Source organism: Varroa jacobsoni, unplaced genomic scaffold (assembly GCF_002532875.2).
Source record: "Varroa jacobsoni isolate VJ856 unplaced genomic scaffold, vjacob_1.0 contig01183, whole genome shotgun sequence".
In the NCBI taxonomy this organism is placed as follows: Eukaryota; Metazoa; Arthropoda; class Arachnida; order Mesostigmata; family Varroidae; genus Varroa; species Varroa jacobsoni.
The window spans coordinates 65,371-82,711 of record NW_019214592.1 but is presented as its reverse complement, the minus strand read 5'-3'; the positions used below and the strand labels follow the sequence as shown (position 1 = coordinate 82,711).

Below are 17,341 nucleotides of genomic sequence, written 5' to 3'. Positions count from 1 at the left end.
TCACTTGACAAGCCCTTCAAGATAAAAATTGTGAATTTCTAAGTCTGCCTTCGTACGTCCCTTAAACAGTCTTAATGCTCTGCCATCCGTTTCGTCTTTAGAGGCATTCCTTTTTGTGTTAGTGTTTCAGCTGGCTGGAGCTTTGGAGTCAGTGTTCGCATTCTGCATCTATCTCATCGTGCTGATTTTGCATATAAAGATAAGTGCAAAGAGGCTACAGTAGCTTGAGAATAGGTCTTGAAAAAAAGAGGGCTCGTTAACTCTAAAAGTCGATCGCCACAAGAAAAGGTTTGCAGTCAGTTATCAATACAAAATGTGATGAATAATGCCCATCCGATGAAAGGGCATGGAACGTAGGGCAAAAGGCTTTATGAAGGGCCGTCGAGACGCGGTGGTGCTAAGACAAGAAACAGCGAAGTAGTGAAGGATGTTTTCGGGCTTCCCAATTATGCAATAGGTAAAAATATAGTCATTCGACTGAAAAGCAGCTCCGCTAAAAATGTGAAAATACACCTATGCGGATAACGTTACCAAAGAATATTTGTGAAATGCAGATACTCAATAAAGGAACAGAGAGTCCAAAATGTCATTTGACCGTATAGGACCTGAATTAATGTTTGACCTGCGATTAAACCTTACTTTCTGAGTGTGTTGCGTCATTTCTTTCTATTCAAAAATACTTTCCTATGAAAATATGTCTTTACAGTAAAAATATTTACAGAAAGTTCTCTTCGGAACAACTACGCGTTAACAGGTCTTTAATAAGAAGATGTCACTACTAATACCCTGTGTACCTTATTAACTAAGTTACACGCAATAGCTAGAAGTTTAGTTCACATACACTTTACGTGGCGTTTAATTGTCAGTAAGCGTGCCAACGATAAATATTAGTGAAGTTCTAGGTGTTCTGGAAGAGCCAAGCGCTGTTGTTATTGTTCAAACATCCGTGTAGCTTGGTCATTTCTAAGGAACCATTTTGCCTGGAATACAGCGGCAGCAGCCTTAAAATATGAGATTTTACTCGATTCTATAGCTTTTTTGTAGCAATATTACACAGCCATTGCTAAAACTGGAAGTAATAGGAAACTAACATTCGAATAGTGCTTTCATGTGCGTATATAACTCAGAAATGATGCACAACTTGCTTTTTTATTTCTCTGTAGGAATTCCATTAACGGGGGTTCCTCCCCTTGGGGGTGATGCGGCAGCCTCTGATATCCCTACTCTACGAGGTTCCGGGGCGGGCCCGGCCGATCCTCCTTCTGTTCGCCGCCAGCCTCCTCACAACCTCGTTAACCACGATACTCCTAACAGTCTCCTGGACATCCCAAAATGCGTTCGCGCATTGGTCCGTCACACACGCCGATTACCAGCCTTATCATGCCAATCCGTAAGTATCTGTCAACTCTAGAGGCCATAATTTATTTGCCAATCCTAGGCCTGTTAGTACAAATGCTAAAATGGAAACTGGACGCCATATAATGGAATATTAAAAAGTTTGTCTAGCTAGGTGTCTCGTTGTCACTACTGCTACTTGGTATGCTGACTAGTAAACTCTTGCTGGTTTCTCTCAAATGTAACAAACACTCTCCTAACTGAGAAACGATTCAGAACAGAGTAGACGTTGTTAGCTCAAGTACTCATTTGCTCAACGTGACTAACTCAGAACGGGTCTCCTTACCTGCGGTAAAATTGACAATCCCGAAATTACTTCCCAAATTTGACTCACCTTTTAGTAACATATAGTTTGTATTTGTATGTGTTACGACGAACTAAAGTATATAATTTACACAAGTGTGTGCACTACTGTTGTAATGGGACAACGGTCATTTCTGCTATTGTACCAGCCTATAGGACATAAAAACGAGAATGCTGATAGGAGGTTCTGCACAGTGTTACAATGAGTTCACCCGCTAAGCTAACCAGTCGACTTCTCAGCTAGCAAGCTCGACCAGGAAGACGGCGATTAAACTCCTTAAAACACTATACACCTAAGAACTCTGGCGTTATCAGAGTTACCCCAAAGATATTGCCCTGAAGGTTTCCTTTGACTCAGCGGATGCATTTTGTGAGACTGTAGTTGGGACCTGGTCGGCGGTTGTGGGCGAAGGGCCAGGTGTTTAAGATAAGAAACGGAGAAGGTGAACTTTTGCCCACTGCCATTTGTCGACAACAATCATAAACGAACTTCAGGACTCGATAGGGTCGGAGGGATGGAACAGCTTTTGTGTAAACAGCATGAAAACAGAAAGATTTCGTCCTCTGTACCTGGACGAAAATTCCGGTCGTTGCTTCTCCTAAGGTCGCCCGGCGTACTTCGACGTTCAACACGAACGACTAGATACTTTCTATGCTGCTTAATACTTAGAGTAAACATTCAGGTTTTGATATGGCAATGCATCAATGTAATATGCAATATCGTGAAACCGCTAGAACATCAAAATGGTCAGCATTCAGCACCGCGGCTTTTAGTTAACTTCATCTGGTCGACGCATCTGACACTCGTATGAGGTATTTGTTTTAAGTGGCATTATTTTTTATATGAGCGCCATAAAACGGATGCACCCATAATAGCATCGCCAGGCTAAAAACAGAAATTTGTTTACAGATAAATCGATAAACGATTCCAATTATATTTCCTCATTTGGATTACGGGAAGCAGTCAACTGATATTGACCGACCCTCGATTATTATGGGGTTAGGAACGACATACTGTGATCACTCCTAATAAATGTTTCATATGCTATCGAACCTCGGGTCCTGTGCCATTTGATGTGAACTATGTTAAACCTAAACTGTCATAGCAAATGTTTGATAAAATTAAAAAGCGTTTATATTTCACATTTTATTTATTATCCAAAATAACACTCGATAATAACCTCAACATAGGTCGATCTGCTTGGTCGACCGGCGTCAAGTAACTTATGGCAATAGATTGCTGGTTCCTGTAGAGACAAGACACGTCAATAGACTACCACGTTGATGAAAGGCAATGTCAATACCCGACCTTGTTTAGGCTTTCATAGACGCGTCCGCTGTTCCCTAAAGCTCAAAGCCAGCTTCTATGGTCCGTAACCTTTACTTAATGCAAATGACACACATCTGCGCTGCCAAGTCAATAGCGTCATGGTGTGGAACTGTTCAGACAGATCATCGTTGCGGCCGTTGCTTTGCCTTCGACTTCTTACCTTCTGCTTCCGCTGTGATTCTGGTATCGCTTCGCGGCTGCTTCTCTCACGTTCAGTGTTTATTTATCGACTCACCAGCCAGTGGCGGCCGTCGGTCTTTCTCAAAGACAGGTACTGAAACGAACTACTTTTCGCTGGCTGGTTAACTTCACCTAAAGTAGAAGATCGAAGAGAACTTGGAGGCCTTTGAGGGGCAGAAGTAGATGCCTCCTACTTCAATTGAGCCTGACAAAACCGTTCGTTGTCTGTTAGTGATTAGTCCCTTTATTGCGAGCAGGAATTGGTTGGATTTATGACATGTGGACGGCCATGAAAGCAAGCATTACCGCCGCCTCCTTTGTCCCCTCGCACCTGTCTTCCCCTTTCAAGTTCCCTTGTACCTCTCAAACCTCCTTCTGTTTCTCCACTCATCCTTTCTCCAGCACACGTGGACATCGTCAGCAGTCTCGCTGCTCCGCTACGCGTCATTCCGAAAAAGTATTCTGTCAGTTCTTTTTGAATGAGTCTTACTCGAGGAGATCTTTACCACCAATGCAATCGTTGCCTATTTCAAAGCACCTAAAACGGATGTTGGCACGTGCACAAAATGCTGTTGTTTCTGCTGATACGACTGCCCGCCAATTTCAAACGGCATCAATGAGATGGAATACTCAATAGAGCGCCACAGTTGAACGCGGACATGGACCAGAGGGCTCCACAACCGAGGAGATAGCTATTGACTAGCATACCGCATGCAGATACACACGGAGAACGATAACAGCCGATAATGCACTTTAGATAGTGATTTGCAATTTCAATTGCGAATCGAGATTTACATCTGCGTCTGGTAATAGGGAAGAGCATGATCTATAGATATGTTACTGGCGACAAACGAAAACAATCAATCACGGACTAAAGCATGGCGGATAAGCAAATTTTTGGATCGGCTTACATTTAACGATTTTCCGGTAGATGGCGCTAAGATATCTCATGGTGATCACAGAACTATATGGTACTATTATTATAAGACTTAACTCTAGTAGATAACTATTTTATTTAATACGTTGACTGGTAAATACCACTAAAATACTACTAAAAAAAAAATAGACATGTCCCCAGTAAAAAATCTCCATTGTAGATCAGTAGGGCTGCTACGTTAACAGAAACCTAAAGAATAACTCATTCGTCTTATTACTCAAGTCACTCTTTTCTAACAATGATCGTATGTCTTTATCGGGTGATCAGATCGACGAACTACTTGTTGATTACGTAGATCAGAGCATCTATTAAGTGAATGCCTTGCCTAACGGCATATCGGGAGGGCCGAGGCAGTGTCTTCAACGAGCATTTGCTAATCTAAGCTGAGATTTTACGTATCACTATTGTAAAAGGGATATGCTGCTGTTCTATTTCAGCACTCATCTTGTGCTCTGTCCACGCTACATCCGACAAGGTCAGCCATACCGCTTCTTAGTGTCGCTGTTCCAGCTTGCCCGACCCGTCATTGTTACAGCCACCGTTCATCGCGACGGGGTCGAAATTGCCAAAATTGAGAAGGAAGTTGCATCCGAAGGTGTACCCGAACTAATCACCTTCACCGTGAGCAGAACAGTAACTTTTTGCATGCAGTATTATATGTGTGTGCTATCTGTACAGTGTAACCAGTCGTTGTGAATAATACAACTTAAACTTTATCTAATTGATGGAAAAAAGTTCACATGTGTGTACATACGTACTTACTTACCATTACACCAGCATCGTCACTGTCCAATAAAAATGTCGATTTTCTAGCCATGAATTAAGGCGTCATAATCTCTTTTTGGCAATCTTCCGATATTCTCTCTTATACACATCGTACGCAAGGCATTAATGACCCAAATTTCCGTGGCCTTTGTCGATTTTTCTACTCGATTGACCATCATATTGTTATTAGAAACTGATTATATCAACCGCTATATGCCCCGTGATAGTCGGTCGAACGGAAAGATCGTTTTACAGTTTATACACATGCAAAGCCATTAAACTCTCTACGCTCTATAAACACATTTCGTTCCCTATCCATCTAATTAAAGAACTTATCACTGCATCTCTGCTACATAACATCATTTTATCGTTATACAAGACGCTGATCATTGGCAAATTTTTTACTTCTGTCGGTAAAGCGTCGTTAACGAAGATCGAGCGTCTGAGAGGCCATTACTCCCACATGCGGCACAGCGGCCGAATTGGGTACTTGTTCGATGCAATGATTAGTAATGATAATTCCTATTTTGTCGTTGCCGTAATACCGCAATTCGTTGAGTGCGTATCTCCTTCTCAGGACAGAGGTACTGGACATCAACTACCACCAGACGAGGCAATGTAAAATTCAACCGTAGGACTCCATTCCTAGAACTAACCTTCTTCATATCTTTCATAGTCTTCTCTTTTCGAATCAGCCCGATGTTTGTGTGATCTCCAGCCCTTATTGCAAGTGGAGACACGCCGGACGAACAGAGTGAGGTCATCACTCTTACTGTCACCATAATATTCTTAGAAGATGCTAACTAGTGATGAAGGCGGGCACAGTTACATTTATATTTAGATGAAGAACAGGCCGTCAACGACTGTCACATAGAGCGATACTAACAGCTTGACGCGCCGTTCTGGTTCGCTCCGACTTGTCCTCTTGCTGCGCTCATAGAAGGTTATCCCCGTGCCATTGCGTTACCTGCGCACGTAACGCGTATCAAAACGAGGTTTTCTTTACCGCAGCAAAGGTAAGAAGCTTGCGCAAAATAATTTCCGACTATCTTGCAAGCGTCAGAAACAGTGAGAGAAACGGGGCAGCACCATTATGCGACGAAGTCTACGTGGCCTCATATAGCAAAGGAGCATTGTGTCCTGCTGTTTAGAAAGTGCGCAGGCTCCGAAGCGGGTTACTTCGGTTAGAAGCGGGAAAGGAATGTTCTCTATGAACAGAGATCAATGATTTGCCCGCAGCAAGTCCTTGAACATGTTGTGTAGACGCTGCAATGGGAAGAGGTGAAATGGAAAATGCCTTTTAGAAGCTTTCTAGGAAGCCAGTAACGGGGTACGGAGCAAGTCAAAAGGGATAGGTCCTGCGGTGAGTCCGGTCGTATTGCGGAACCTTTCTAAACCGTGGCCGGACTCGCCTGAGGCGCAATTTTCTAATTACATTCGTCAATGTGTGTTCGTCAGTCGCCCACTGAGGGCAAAATTGCACTGAATTCAATGGTGTCTGTTCTTGCCAATCTGCAGCTAATTGTCCCTCACAATGGTGCTAAATCAACGCATTGTTGCAGTGTGGCATTGCTTGTCTGCAGTTATACAAGCCAATGTTTAATCGTCAAGCAGTTACAAGCAGTAACAGAAACAGTATTAGCGCATTTGAACGGGCATTAACTTACGAAATGGAAACGGGTATGATTTCAAACATCTATGTCGACTTCTATGCAATTGACAGAGGTAACCGAACCATGAGTGAGCCGCCATCATCACCGTAAAACACTGATTCACTTTAAAGAAATTACGACAGAGTTTCATATAGAACGTATACTCTATAATATCTGAATATACTGCATCTTATTGTTATAGAAAAAGGTACAGTGCTTCTCAACTAAGGACATGCTGTCCTGAACAAATCACAATCTATTCGGGCCTTTTCTGAGATTCCGGATAACCTGCCAGTCTAAATTGTGTCAGTGTATGGGCCACAAGTCAGTTCTCCGCTTCACTGCTAAGGTTCTTATCCAACCTATTTCATCATACAATAGACAAAGACAGACTTCAATAGGTGATGGCATCAGTGTCAGCTAGACCAGTCGGTAGAGGGAGTACTACGTTGCAAGTTTCTACCACTTGTCTAACATCTTTGTGGTTATTAGAGGTTTCATTTGACCTTCTCATTTGACGTCATCCATTTCTGCCATGAATTGTACATATATATATATATATATATATATGTAATACCACTGCTACATATCTAAATGGTAGCACCAGTTAAACCTGTAGCAATCGCTACTGGTTGAAAGTGTTACCCCTTACGATACGGTACCCATCATCAAACATGAATAGAAGCGACGAATTATACTTTACATGCCTTACGTCAGCTTAGCTAGATCAAATGAATCAGATATCTTAAAATTATCCAACATCCCAGCTAACAGAAATTTAATACGAAAGTTTAAGTCAGAGATTTTTCATAGCCTTCTTCTAACAGTATTTTTATTTTCCATGTTTTCATATGAATTTCATCGAACGACGGTCGATCTGCATAAGCAGTTACCCACAAACCTCTTGCCTGGCCACTATCGGCTGCAAGTCGAAGGCGCTATAAACGACTTCAATGGAGGCGTGGCGTTTAGTAACGAGACGAATCTCAGTCTTCTTCAGCGATCATTGACTATCATCGTACAAATTGATCGGCCGCTTTACAGACAAGGTCAAACTGGTATGTAGTACCGATTCGAATTTTCGGCATTCGTTCTAAGGTTATAATATATTGCGTAATAGTTCATGGATATCACAGTACGTTTAAATCAATTATATACAGGAGATTTTGGCAAAAAAAAAACATTAAAAAATAGATTTAGATATTACGCAGGCTTGAGCTTCTTCTTTCTTATAAGGTGCTGCTGCTCGTCTTTCTTTGATATAATGTAATACACTTACAAACACAATAGGTACCCTGCAGTTACCGCTCAATGCCCTATCCAACCAAAACGTTGATGATGTGACGAAAATTAGCTGACTGCAAAATTGTTTCTTTTTGGCCTATTCTCGTGTGTACAAAGTAAAATTTCGGGTGATTCCTGTGACAACGGAGTTCACGGCATATCAGGAAGCGCTCGATATCATTATGATCAATCCATCTGGTTTCGAAATGAAGCGCTGGTCATCCCGGCGCAGTGTGTCAGGCTGGCTAGGGCTCGAGTATCCATTGAGCGAGTTACCTCAACTTGGCCGGTGGACGATACGCGTCAAAGCAAATGGCTACTCTCATGATGAACATTTTTATGTGAAGGAATATTGTAAGTCCATTAATAACATTATTAAATGCAATTACTATCGTACATGATAAAGGGCAGCAAAGAGGTGGAAATAGATATTTAAATGCAGAAAAATCTGCTAATAATAACTATTAGAATGCGTACTATCGGACAAGCGTTTCTAAAGGATTATTCAGAGCCCTGAACTACTTCTGGTCTCTGGAGCTGCTGGAAATATGGACCTATACATCTATTCCTATTTAGTCAAATATTGATATACGCGTTGTTGTATCCTACTGTGCTAGCAACTAAAGCCAAAATAGGAACAAGACCTAAGCTATGTGCGATAGATGAAAATGTGCGTAACACAGGTGTCTTATGAGCCACACCAATGTAACTATATGTACGTTCCGCAATGAGCTTTTGGCCACTTGACGGGCAATTGGCGTTCACTTTGGGCTCAGGTGAATCACTTTGGCAACCTGAAAAGCCCACTCCAGTGGACACGTTTTGCCAAGGTGTCATGAAGGACAAAGTTGCGGTTGCCTGCGAAGAGGCCAGTAGAAATAAGGAACTGTGTGTGTACGGATGCATGAGTATTGCGAGCAAATTGTGAAAATACATGAATAGATTCTGAGTATTTGCGGGCCTATGCCGTATGTACTTCGGTGCTACCATTGTCAAGTACGCAAACATAAATATGAACAGTCCATCATCATCATCATGAATCTTTTTACATTTTTTTACAAATGACCAATAGCGTACTTATTTCCACCCCCCACTTAACTGTACGCGCTTACCTTTTTCAGGCGAAACTATCAGAGTCGCATTGCTAAACGCAATCTTTTAACAGAATCTTTTAATAAACATCCCCTTTTATTATCTTCAGATCCTCCGCCCTTTGAGGTACAAGTGCACAGCCCATCTTTCATCATTTCGTCAGCACAGTTTCTCCGTGGTACTGTATATGCCAAGTAAGTATCCTTATATATTTTTTGTTATTTATTGTTACGTATTATATATATTATTAATACGTAGAATTTGAATCTATGTCGGTATAACATAAAACGTATCACAAGAATAGGGTTTCCACGATATGTCTGGAGTATGTTTTAGTCAAATATGACGTATTCGAAGCATTTTCTTTCAAGCTCGGCGACGATCAGCGAAAACTGAAAAAAAAAAAAGCGATTTTTTTTCCTAAAAAGTAACGTTGCTGCGTTGATCGACTGAAGTCATGAAAGCTAACCGTTTGACTTAGGTACTCTTTATGTTTCTGTTGTTGTATAGTTATTCGAGCGGTGCTCCGGTGGGTGGAAACATTTCCGTTATCGCTGTTATGGAAGCCGTTACAAAAGAGGATAACAGAGAGAGTAAAGGCTACGAAATGAGTCTTGACTCGGTAAGTCGATTCTATTCTGCTTCTATACTACTACTACAACGACTTTTTGAGTACAGCTACTGTTATTCTATAGTAGTATCCAGTATTATTTAAAACTGTTTTTGAGATAGTGTTTTCACGATAAGGATGAATATTTGAATCCAGGTAATGCTTTAGAATATGCCATTGTTTAAGATTAGCACCCTTCAGCATTGAAGATCAGAGTCATCGAACAAGTTAAGTTACATTGGTCAGCTTCAGAAACAGTTACAAAACGGCTGTCCGTAACATTCTACGAATCTTTTGTGCTTCTGTCTCCTACGTCCTCTGGAATTTTGGGAGATCCGACAACGTCGATGCTCCGAGTTATCACTAAGTTACACGCAGTAAATGAAATTCAGCGTGTCCGCCTTTAGCTCAGATCGGTTTGTAACGCTTGAAATCGTCTAAGCGAACATACTCAAGCAAATGTTTTTACTTCACCTAATATCTGGTGTATTTTACTGAGATCCTTCCATTGTTTCCATCCATATATAGTCTTATGATATAACTGGTTTACGTCTACATGATCTATCGTGTTCTGCTCTGCTCTGACTAATAGATTCTCGATACTATTACGCAGCAAAAGGTCCTGCTGAAAATGTTGTTAAACTTACTGCTACCCGCGTTCCTCTTCCCGTTGCCCCCCCAGCGGGTAAAAGCCTCCTCTCTAGCGGCAGTCTACCCACATTTTCAACTACATAACACGTTTCGACGGCTGCAGCCGTCGGCCGTCAGCGAGGCTAGCGATGCCCCGAATGTGCCTCTCTGTACAGAGTACAAATAGCGTATTTACGTGTTATGCGCATAGTCTTCATCTATATACACCCACAAAATCAGATCATATCGGGCCTCGGCACGTTAAAGTAGTCGAAATGTAGAAGGTAAAGAAAAGAGTTTTCGGAGCCCGCTATGGGTGCCTTGTCGATACTTAGTCGATCAACATTTAGTCGTGTCGATGGCATCGGCCATCGTCACCATCAGCTGACGTTTCATCGGCTTATTTACTGCTGCAGATGAAAAAAATAAGTTGTAACCTGTCATCATATTATACCAATATATATATATGGTATTATACAATGCTTAAAATAAAAACCAGTCGATACGATGTTAGGTCGGCTTTGCCTATATAATTATATGCATTCAGTACTAAAAACTCAAAATTTCTTGAACTCGATACCAATAGCAGCGAAACTGATTGTAAGAGTTAGTTATCTAGTGCTTACCAACTGTGGGTAGGCACCATGTTGATTTCGGCTGTAGTCGCAGCATATCAAGTCTGATTCCAAAAGTTTTGACGTTCGAATCGCTTCCACAACAACTAAACAATAAAACCACGAGTAGGCTGTTGTGATTTTATCACGATTTCTTTGACAAGTTAATATTTCGCACACTTACTTTCGGGAAGTTAGCATATGCCAGTAGTAGATGTGTCGCTGGGTCTCACCATGGACCACGACGCATCCCAGGCAATCCGAGTCACTGCGAAGAGCACAGAACTTTGAACTTAGAGCGATGATCAACGTTCGGTATGTCTGAAAGATAAGAACTATGCCATTTATACTGCTCCCACTATGAAATAGCTACCGTCAAATGTACCACTTGCCATCATGACAGGTCTCGTGCTGCCAAATGAGGTGTCTTCTTCTCGCCACGTACGACCCATGAAGCTCTAAACGAATAGTCGACGGTATCATTCCCCGCACCCCCACACGGATTGAGTGAGTGCATTCCTAAGAAAGAGTGTTACATCGTCACGGGAAGATACAGACGGACACATCTTGCTGTTCGACGCACTTTCCGTCAACTTCGCGCACACAACAAAGGCGAAATAGTGCAGGCAGCAGCAGGAACGGGGATGGCAACTATAGCCGTGGCCAGACAGACCAGTCGCGCAGATGTTCAAAACCCTAGCCGTCACAGCGCACAAACATACCGCAGTTTACAGGATGCGTGATGTGGTATGGGATACGCGTGCGGCTCACCACAAGTAACGCTTACGCTTTCGGTTTCCACTAAAATTATCGCCTTTCCTGTCTGTGGCTGTTTGTTCGCTTCGACCGTTGTTTGTACATCTGTATTTGTATCATGTCGCTCTATAGTTTGGAAAAACAACTAGCGGTAGCGGCGTCATAGAGACAAACTAAAAAATCAAACAATTAAATATAGATTCAGGCATATGATAGCTTCCACCGCGTTTTTGACTTACTGTAAACAGTAGTGTCACCATGAAAGAGCGCGCGCTTACAAGTATTAGATAAAGTAATATCTATTAAACGACCTTGAACCCTTTTCAACTTTCAGAACATTAATATAGGACATTTTCTGATCTCATTCAATCGTTGCTCATGTCAACTAGTCCGCTCCTGAAGCGAAAGTCAGTATACAACTGTCGATTCAGAGAACAGGTAAAATAAGATAAGCCAAACGGGCCTCAATACATTCATGAAGTTTTTAACACATTTGTGACGAAGTTACTGTTCAGTGATTTCTCAATCATGTCAGAAATAGGAATTTATATTAAAATAATAACAATGAGTGTGCAATCACGAACGTATGCAGCTCATTCACCTTCATACGTGGGGTGTATCTGATTTTGCATTTGTATGATTGCTATAGACGATGGTACGCAAATGACCGACATATATATTGCCAAGGTAATGGCGCATTCAATGTCGAGGATATACATTCTGGAAGCTATCTGAACTGGTTCAATTAATATGAAATCGTAAATCTTTTCATCGATATAATCGGGTAAATTTCCTGCTCGGTACGTTAATTAACCCTCTTCAACTACGTAGGCCGGCTTGTCACTAAGTTCCCGTAAACACAGAACAAAACGCACCGAAATTTTTAATACAAGTCCTTCCTTCGTATTTTGCGTCGTCGTCGTCTCTTCCTCCATTTCAAATGCAATTTCTTCTTGGACATTTGCCAAGATAAACACTGTTGTTTGTTAAGAATCTACTGAAGTGCCTAGGTCACTGTCGACCAACAAGAGATTCCAGCCAAAGGACATGCGGTGCCAAAAACAAAAAGGCTGGAACGCCAAATACTATCATAGAAATTGGTAGTGAATCATTTTTGTGGCTAAAGCATGTCCTGAACCTCTTTACATATATCAACGGGCATATGCGTAGACTTAAAGACACATAAAAAAAATTGTACCTTGGCCAAATTAGGTTCACTCCAAAAAATCGTATCAGCAATAAAAGAACTCTATATATATTCTTTAAACGTATGTGCTTTTGTTTAAACCTTGCCGTATCTGTGAACAAGATAGCGTCATTTCCCTCTAAGTCCTAATTTTTGTTGTATTGGTTTCGTCTTCAAGGCGACAAACTAGTGAGTCCCCGTGTTAGTGTCATGGATAAGGTCTCAAGAAAAGGCTATTTGTGAAAATGGTGATGTAAGAGCAAGGAGATATGCTCCTATGTTCGAAACTAGAGCTCTACGAGAGGACGCTCTAGTGGCTTTTTTTGCCTGTAAACTTATAGGCGATCGGAATGCTCCTAATCTGCATCTCGATCATCGATAACGACGCCCCACAGGCTCTGCATTCCCCCATGACCTATTTTTTCGTGCGCCCACCAATTCAATCGCTAACCCTGTAATCTATTGCAGTTCTACGGAGTATGGAATTTTGAGTTTCCGGTTAGCGACCTCCTCCGGTCGACGAAAAACGTGCAGCGATTCAAACTAGTTGTCAAGGCAAAGGTGATGGACGCAAGGACATCGCTCATTCGCAAAGGTTACTCGGAGTCGCTCATCTTTCGGAAATCATACACGCTTCGGTTCGAAGGACCTGCAAAACAGGTGTTCAAACCTGGCCTTCCATTTCGTGCATACGTAAGTAACACAACTGATCACTAGGGAAGATTAGAATTTAGTTTTCATGCACAAATATAGGCATGTATAGAAACATGTAATTTGCTACATAGTTAAAATTGATGAATGAATTTACAAGACTTACATTGGGCGTATCGATGTGTATTCTAGTTAGACGAGATACATCTTAGCACATCTAACGTGATTAGAGCAAATATTAGGGGTTTTAAAAATATACGTCATAATGACATCGCATCCATATTCCTAAGGGGTCGAGAAAAAATGTTTCGATCTGACATATTTTTGGCAAACAAGGTTTCTTTGAAATGTTTAGGTGGCTGACCCATGTCGGATCGTCAGATTCAGCTTAATCGCCACGCATGATCAACCATCTTTCTATCTTTTGAGATACATACCACAAATAGTGTGTTACTCATAAGGGACTTAATTGTGAGAGAAGGCTATTTAACCATAGCTCAATTGTACTCGCTCAATGTTAATACAGACAGCAAATTATATTTAAAAGGTAGCATTATCGTATGGAGTACTGACGGTATTATTTGTTGGTCCTGTATAAATAGTCTTTGTTTTTGCCAACCGGCCCGTATGTAAAGACAGGACGCGAAATAAAGTTGTTGCAACCAACCCTCCGTGGCTAGCCGATGACGTTACCGTAGATCGACCAGTATTCCACCGACTGGAGAGACTGAGATAGCTGAAGCGCTTCCTGGTTGAATGGAAAGTATGTGCTTGGTTGAAGATCTTTTTCTTGTTCGGTCCCATATCGATTTCAGATCGAGTTGCGCTATCAGGACGGTACTCCTGTAGAGCTAGAGTGGTTCCGCGGACGTCCGGTATCACACTATCTGAATGTAAACATCTTCGTGCCTAGTCTTGCCGCACAGCCGAAACTTCAACACCCTCGGATTCTGCCAACGGCTGGCACGCGTTGGGAGGTACAAATTGACGTCACTCCGAACTGGTCCAACTCATCGCGGCCGATCTTCCTTGAAGTAAGTTCCCTGAAGGAAAAAAAGCTAGATCTGTGCAGGAATGGGCTTCAAAATCAAGTTAATTTAGCTAAGTTGCCTCTAAGCTAAAACAATAATTAATCACATCTCTGGTAATCTGATTATTTTTAGCTTTTCTATGAAGCCTCACTAACAGAACAGAACCACTGAGTAACATAAAAAATCACACTTCATTGGCGTTCGTTTTTCCGTCTCCGCGCGATCTTTTTTTTACAGGCCCGCTTTTTCGACGAGTACTTTGGGACGGAACGAGCGAAGCTAGTGCTCCTTCCAGAGTTTTCTGAGAATTCGCACCATCTTTCAATATCGACAAGCACACGTAATGCTAAAGTGGGCGAGTTCATCATCTTCCACGTCCGAGCAAATTACTACGTTGAGTCGTTCCAATATTTGGTAAGTAATTGAGTCAACTATATGACCATAATACGGCACAGTGACTCCGCCAAGGCGCTCGTCTGTAGCCATCGGTTTGCCCCCGGTTGACAGCTATAGCAGCAGTAGAGGCTGTCACAAAATCGGCTATTCGATTCTTCCTAGCTTACTCGTCCTTTTACGCCATCGTAGCCATCACGGATTCGCTTGAAATATAAACAGCTGAAGCTCTCCCTTTCCTTAAGGATTCTTCTGGCACCAAAGTCACATAGTGAAAATTTGAACAATCATTCGTGTCATACACCGATCTCAATGGTAGCATAAAATGAAGGCTTTGGCTCAGTGCTTTCAGCTCTTATCTTTCTCTCCTCCAATCCTACATACTGAATGTTGGGTCCGTGCCCGCTTTCGACCGTAACCGCTTGTACCTAACGCGTCCGCTCATATGGTTTACTATCGTGCGCAATGACCTTGACGGCCGGGCCGGGCCGGGTCGGGTCCCGTGCATCGATTTTAACAATAGGTACCGTTAGATCTTGATGTAGATGCATCTGCAGAGAAACACATACGATGCTCGTATGAGAGTCTGGGTATTATATCTCATCTAATAACATGAAGCTACTGTACACATAAGGCTCGAACGATTCAATGCCTTTATGCAATGCCATCGCATAGATTTAACAAACGGATGCCAATGGAAGACGACTGTTTGTTCCGACGTTGCTATCTCGCGCAAAGCGTAATGGCCAAGCTCGCTCACTATACTCGATTACGCTACCCAGAAACGATGCGTGGATCGGGGACATCGTGGCAATATATAATGTACGACGAGCGCTTTGCGGAATAACCGCATTGCTATCCTATTAGATAAATACTTAATCTACATACACTATATTCGGTTGTAATGAATACTGTGTAGGGTGCGCACGCATTGGTGACACAGCCTTGTTATCATCACTTGATGTATCCGCCAACAATTATTGATAGTAGACGAGACTCTGAAAGAGGGAACGGTAACATCGCTGCGTATCGTACATGCCCATTAGAGTACAACAATTTCAGTAGCGACATTCGCCCATCATTGAATAAAGAAATGATGTCATGGGCCAGATAATGGCTTAGATCTGGGTCGATTTCTTAAGCAGCGGCGAGAAAGAGCAGTTGCTGACTTCATTTTGTCGATAGTGTTATTGCTCCATTTCTCTGTAGACATGTATGCGTGCTTAATTAAGAATCGATGCATGAGTCAAGTTTCTACAACAAGAAAAAGGATCATTATGACCATCCTATTAGTGTTATAAATGATATAACCTACCTGTGGAGAGTACTGGCCACCCAAAGACGACGATGTGGACCCAGATTGTGTATATGTTGAGGACACATATTACAGATCCGAGTCATTTGAGACCCGAGACACATAAACTAAGTCTGTTTTTTTTTTTGAAACAAATACAGGTAATGTCAAAGGGAGTAATCATCAGGTCGGGAGTGGAAGCCATGACATCCTCGATCCGAACGTTCGCGATCACGCTAACAAAGGACATGGCTCCAAGGGCTGTCATTATTGTATATGATCTTACAGCGGATGATAAACTCCTTGCAGACAGCCTTGAGTTTCCTGTTGACGGAATTGCCATGAACAAAGTAAGCTCTTATGTTGTCATAAACAGAATAAATCGTTGTTATAACAATATTGAAGTAGCTAGCATAATTGCAGGAATCAGTATAGGTTAGTGCAAAACGTTTTCGTTAGAGATAATTTCATTCCGGCCTTACAGGAGATGTCTCTATTCGTACCTGCCGATATCAGGAGATAGGTGAACTAATCCTATTAGGAAATAGAAAGAACCAGTTACTACATGTGGTCATACTTTTCGTTGCCAGCTTCCATCCATAGCTCCTCATGCTTTATCCATTGTGCTCCTTGGCTAACCGTTTCTTCTGCGCTCTTGCCCCTAGCAACGGTCAGCTAATGATTTGAAGCTTTTTAACGTGAGTTGGGATCATACTAGGGTTGTTTTTATTTGCTCAGTACGAGTTTCGGCAGTATACTGATTGGCAAAGGCAAGGCCCTCGTAAATTTTACTAAGGTACATATCCATTGTCATATTAAATGTTCACGGGGCAGGTGGGCATCCGCAGTGAATCGAAAGACCGTTCCGGTTCAACTATCGATCTAACCGTTTTTGGCGATGTCGGATCAATCGTTGGGATTTCATCTCAACCACTTGACGTACTCGCTACATACATCCATCACCCGATTTCTACGCGCAGGGTAAGTTAATTTTAATACAGGCAATTGAACTTTTTGAGTTCTTTGTTTCTGTTTCTTTTTTTTCCCTTGTACTTACTCGTGTAACATATCTAGTAGATTTACGAAGTGCGATGAAAGAATAAAATGACAAAGTCTTGACGTCTTTCCAAGAATCTCTGCACTCGTATATATATTCACATACGATTTTGTATCATTCAACTCAAGCAGGGTACATGTTCCAGTTGAATAGAGTAGATGTGCGAAGTTATATAGTTTCA

At 41.9% G+C, this 17,341-nt stretch overlaps 2 protein-coding genes across 2 annotated transcripts in view; both read left to right on the top strand.

Moving 5' to 3' along the window:
- The first annotated feature begins 1,199 nt into the window (after positions 1 to 1,199).
- On the top strand, positions 1,200 to 4,888 carry LOC147751929 (uncharacterized). The gene is made up of 2 exons (XM_086973079.1): positions 1,200 to 1,390; positions 4,583 to 4,888. The coding sequence occupies exons 1-2, from the start codon at positions 1,200 to 1,202 to the stop codon at positions 4,839 to 4,841; spliced, it is 450 nt and encodes a 149-aa protein (XP_086829205.1). The 3' UTR covers positions 4,842 to 4,888.
- Positions 4,889 to 8,966: 4,078 nt separating this feature from the next.
- The window catches only part of LOC111271867 (CD109 antigen), a 52,467-nt gene continuing 44,092 nt past the window's right edge, over positions 8,967 to 17,341 (top strand). The window contains exons 1-7 of the mRNA XM_022852881.2: positions 8,967 to 9,132; positions 9,449 to 9,560; positions 13,203 to 13,427; positions 14,201 to 14,419; positions 14,654 to 14,830; positions 16,265 to 16,453; positions 16,938 to 17,084. Of these exons, the coding sequence (XP_022708616.2) occupies positions 9,498 to 9,560; positions 13,203 to 13,427; positions 14,201 to 14,419; positions 14,654 to 14,830; positions 16,265 to 16,453; positions 16,938 to 17,084 (1,020 nt within the window). The 5' untranslated portion in view covers positions 8,967 to 9,132; positions 9,449 to 9,497. The remainder of the gene's footprint in view (positions 9,133 to 9,448; positions 9,561 to 13,202; positions 13,428 to 14,200; positions 14,420 to 14,653; positions 14,831 to 16,264; positions 16,454 to 16,937; positions 17,085 to 17,341) is intronic.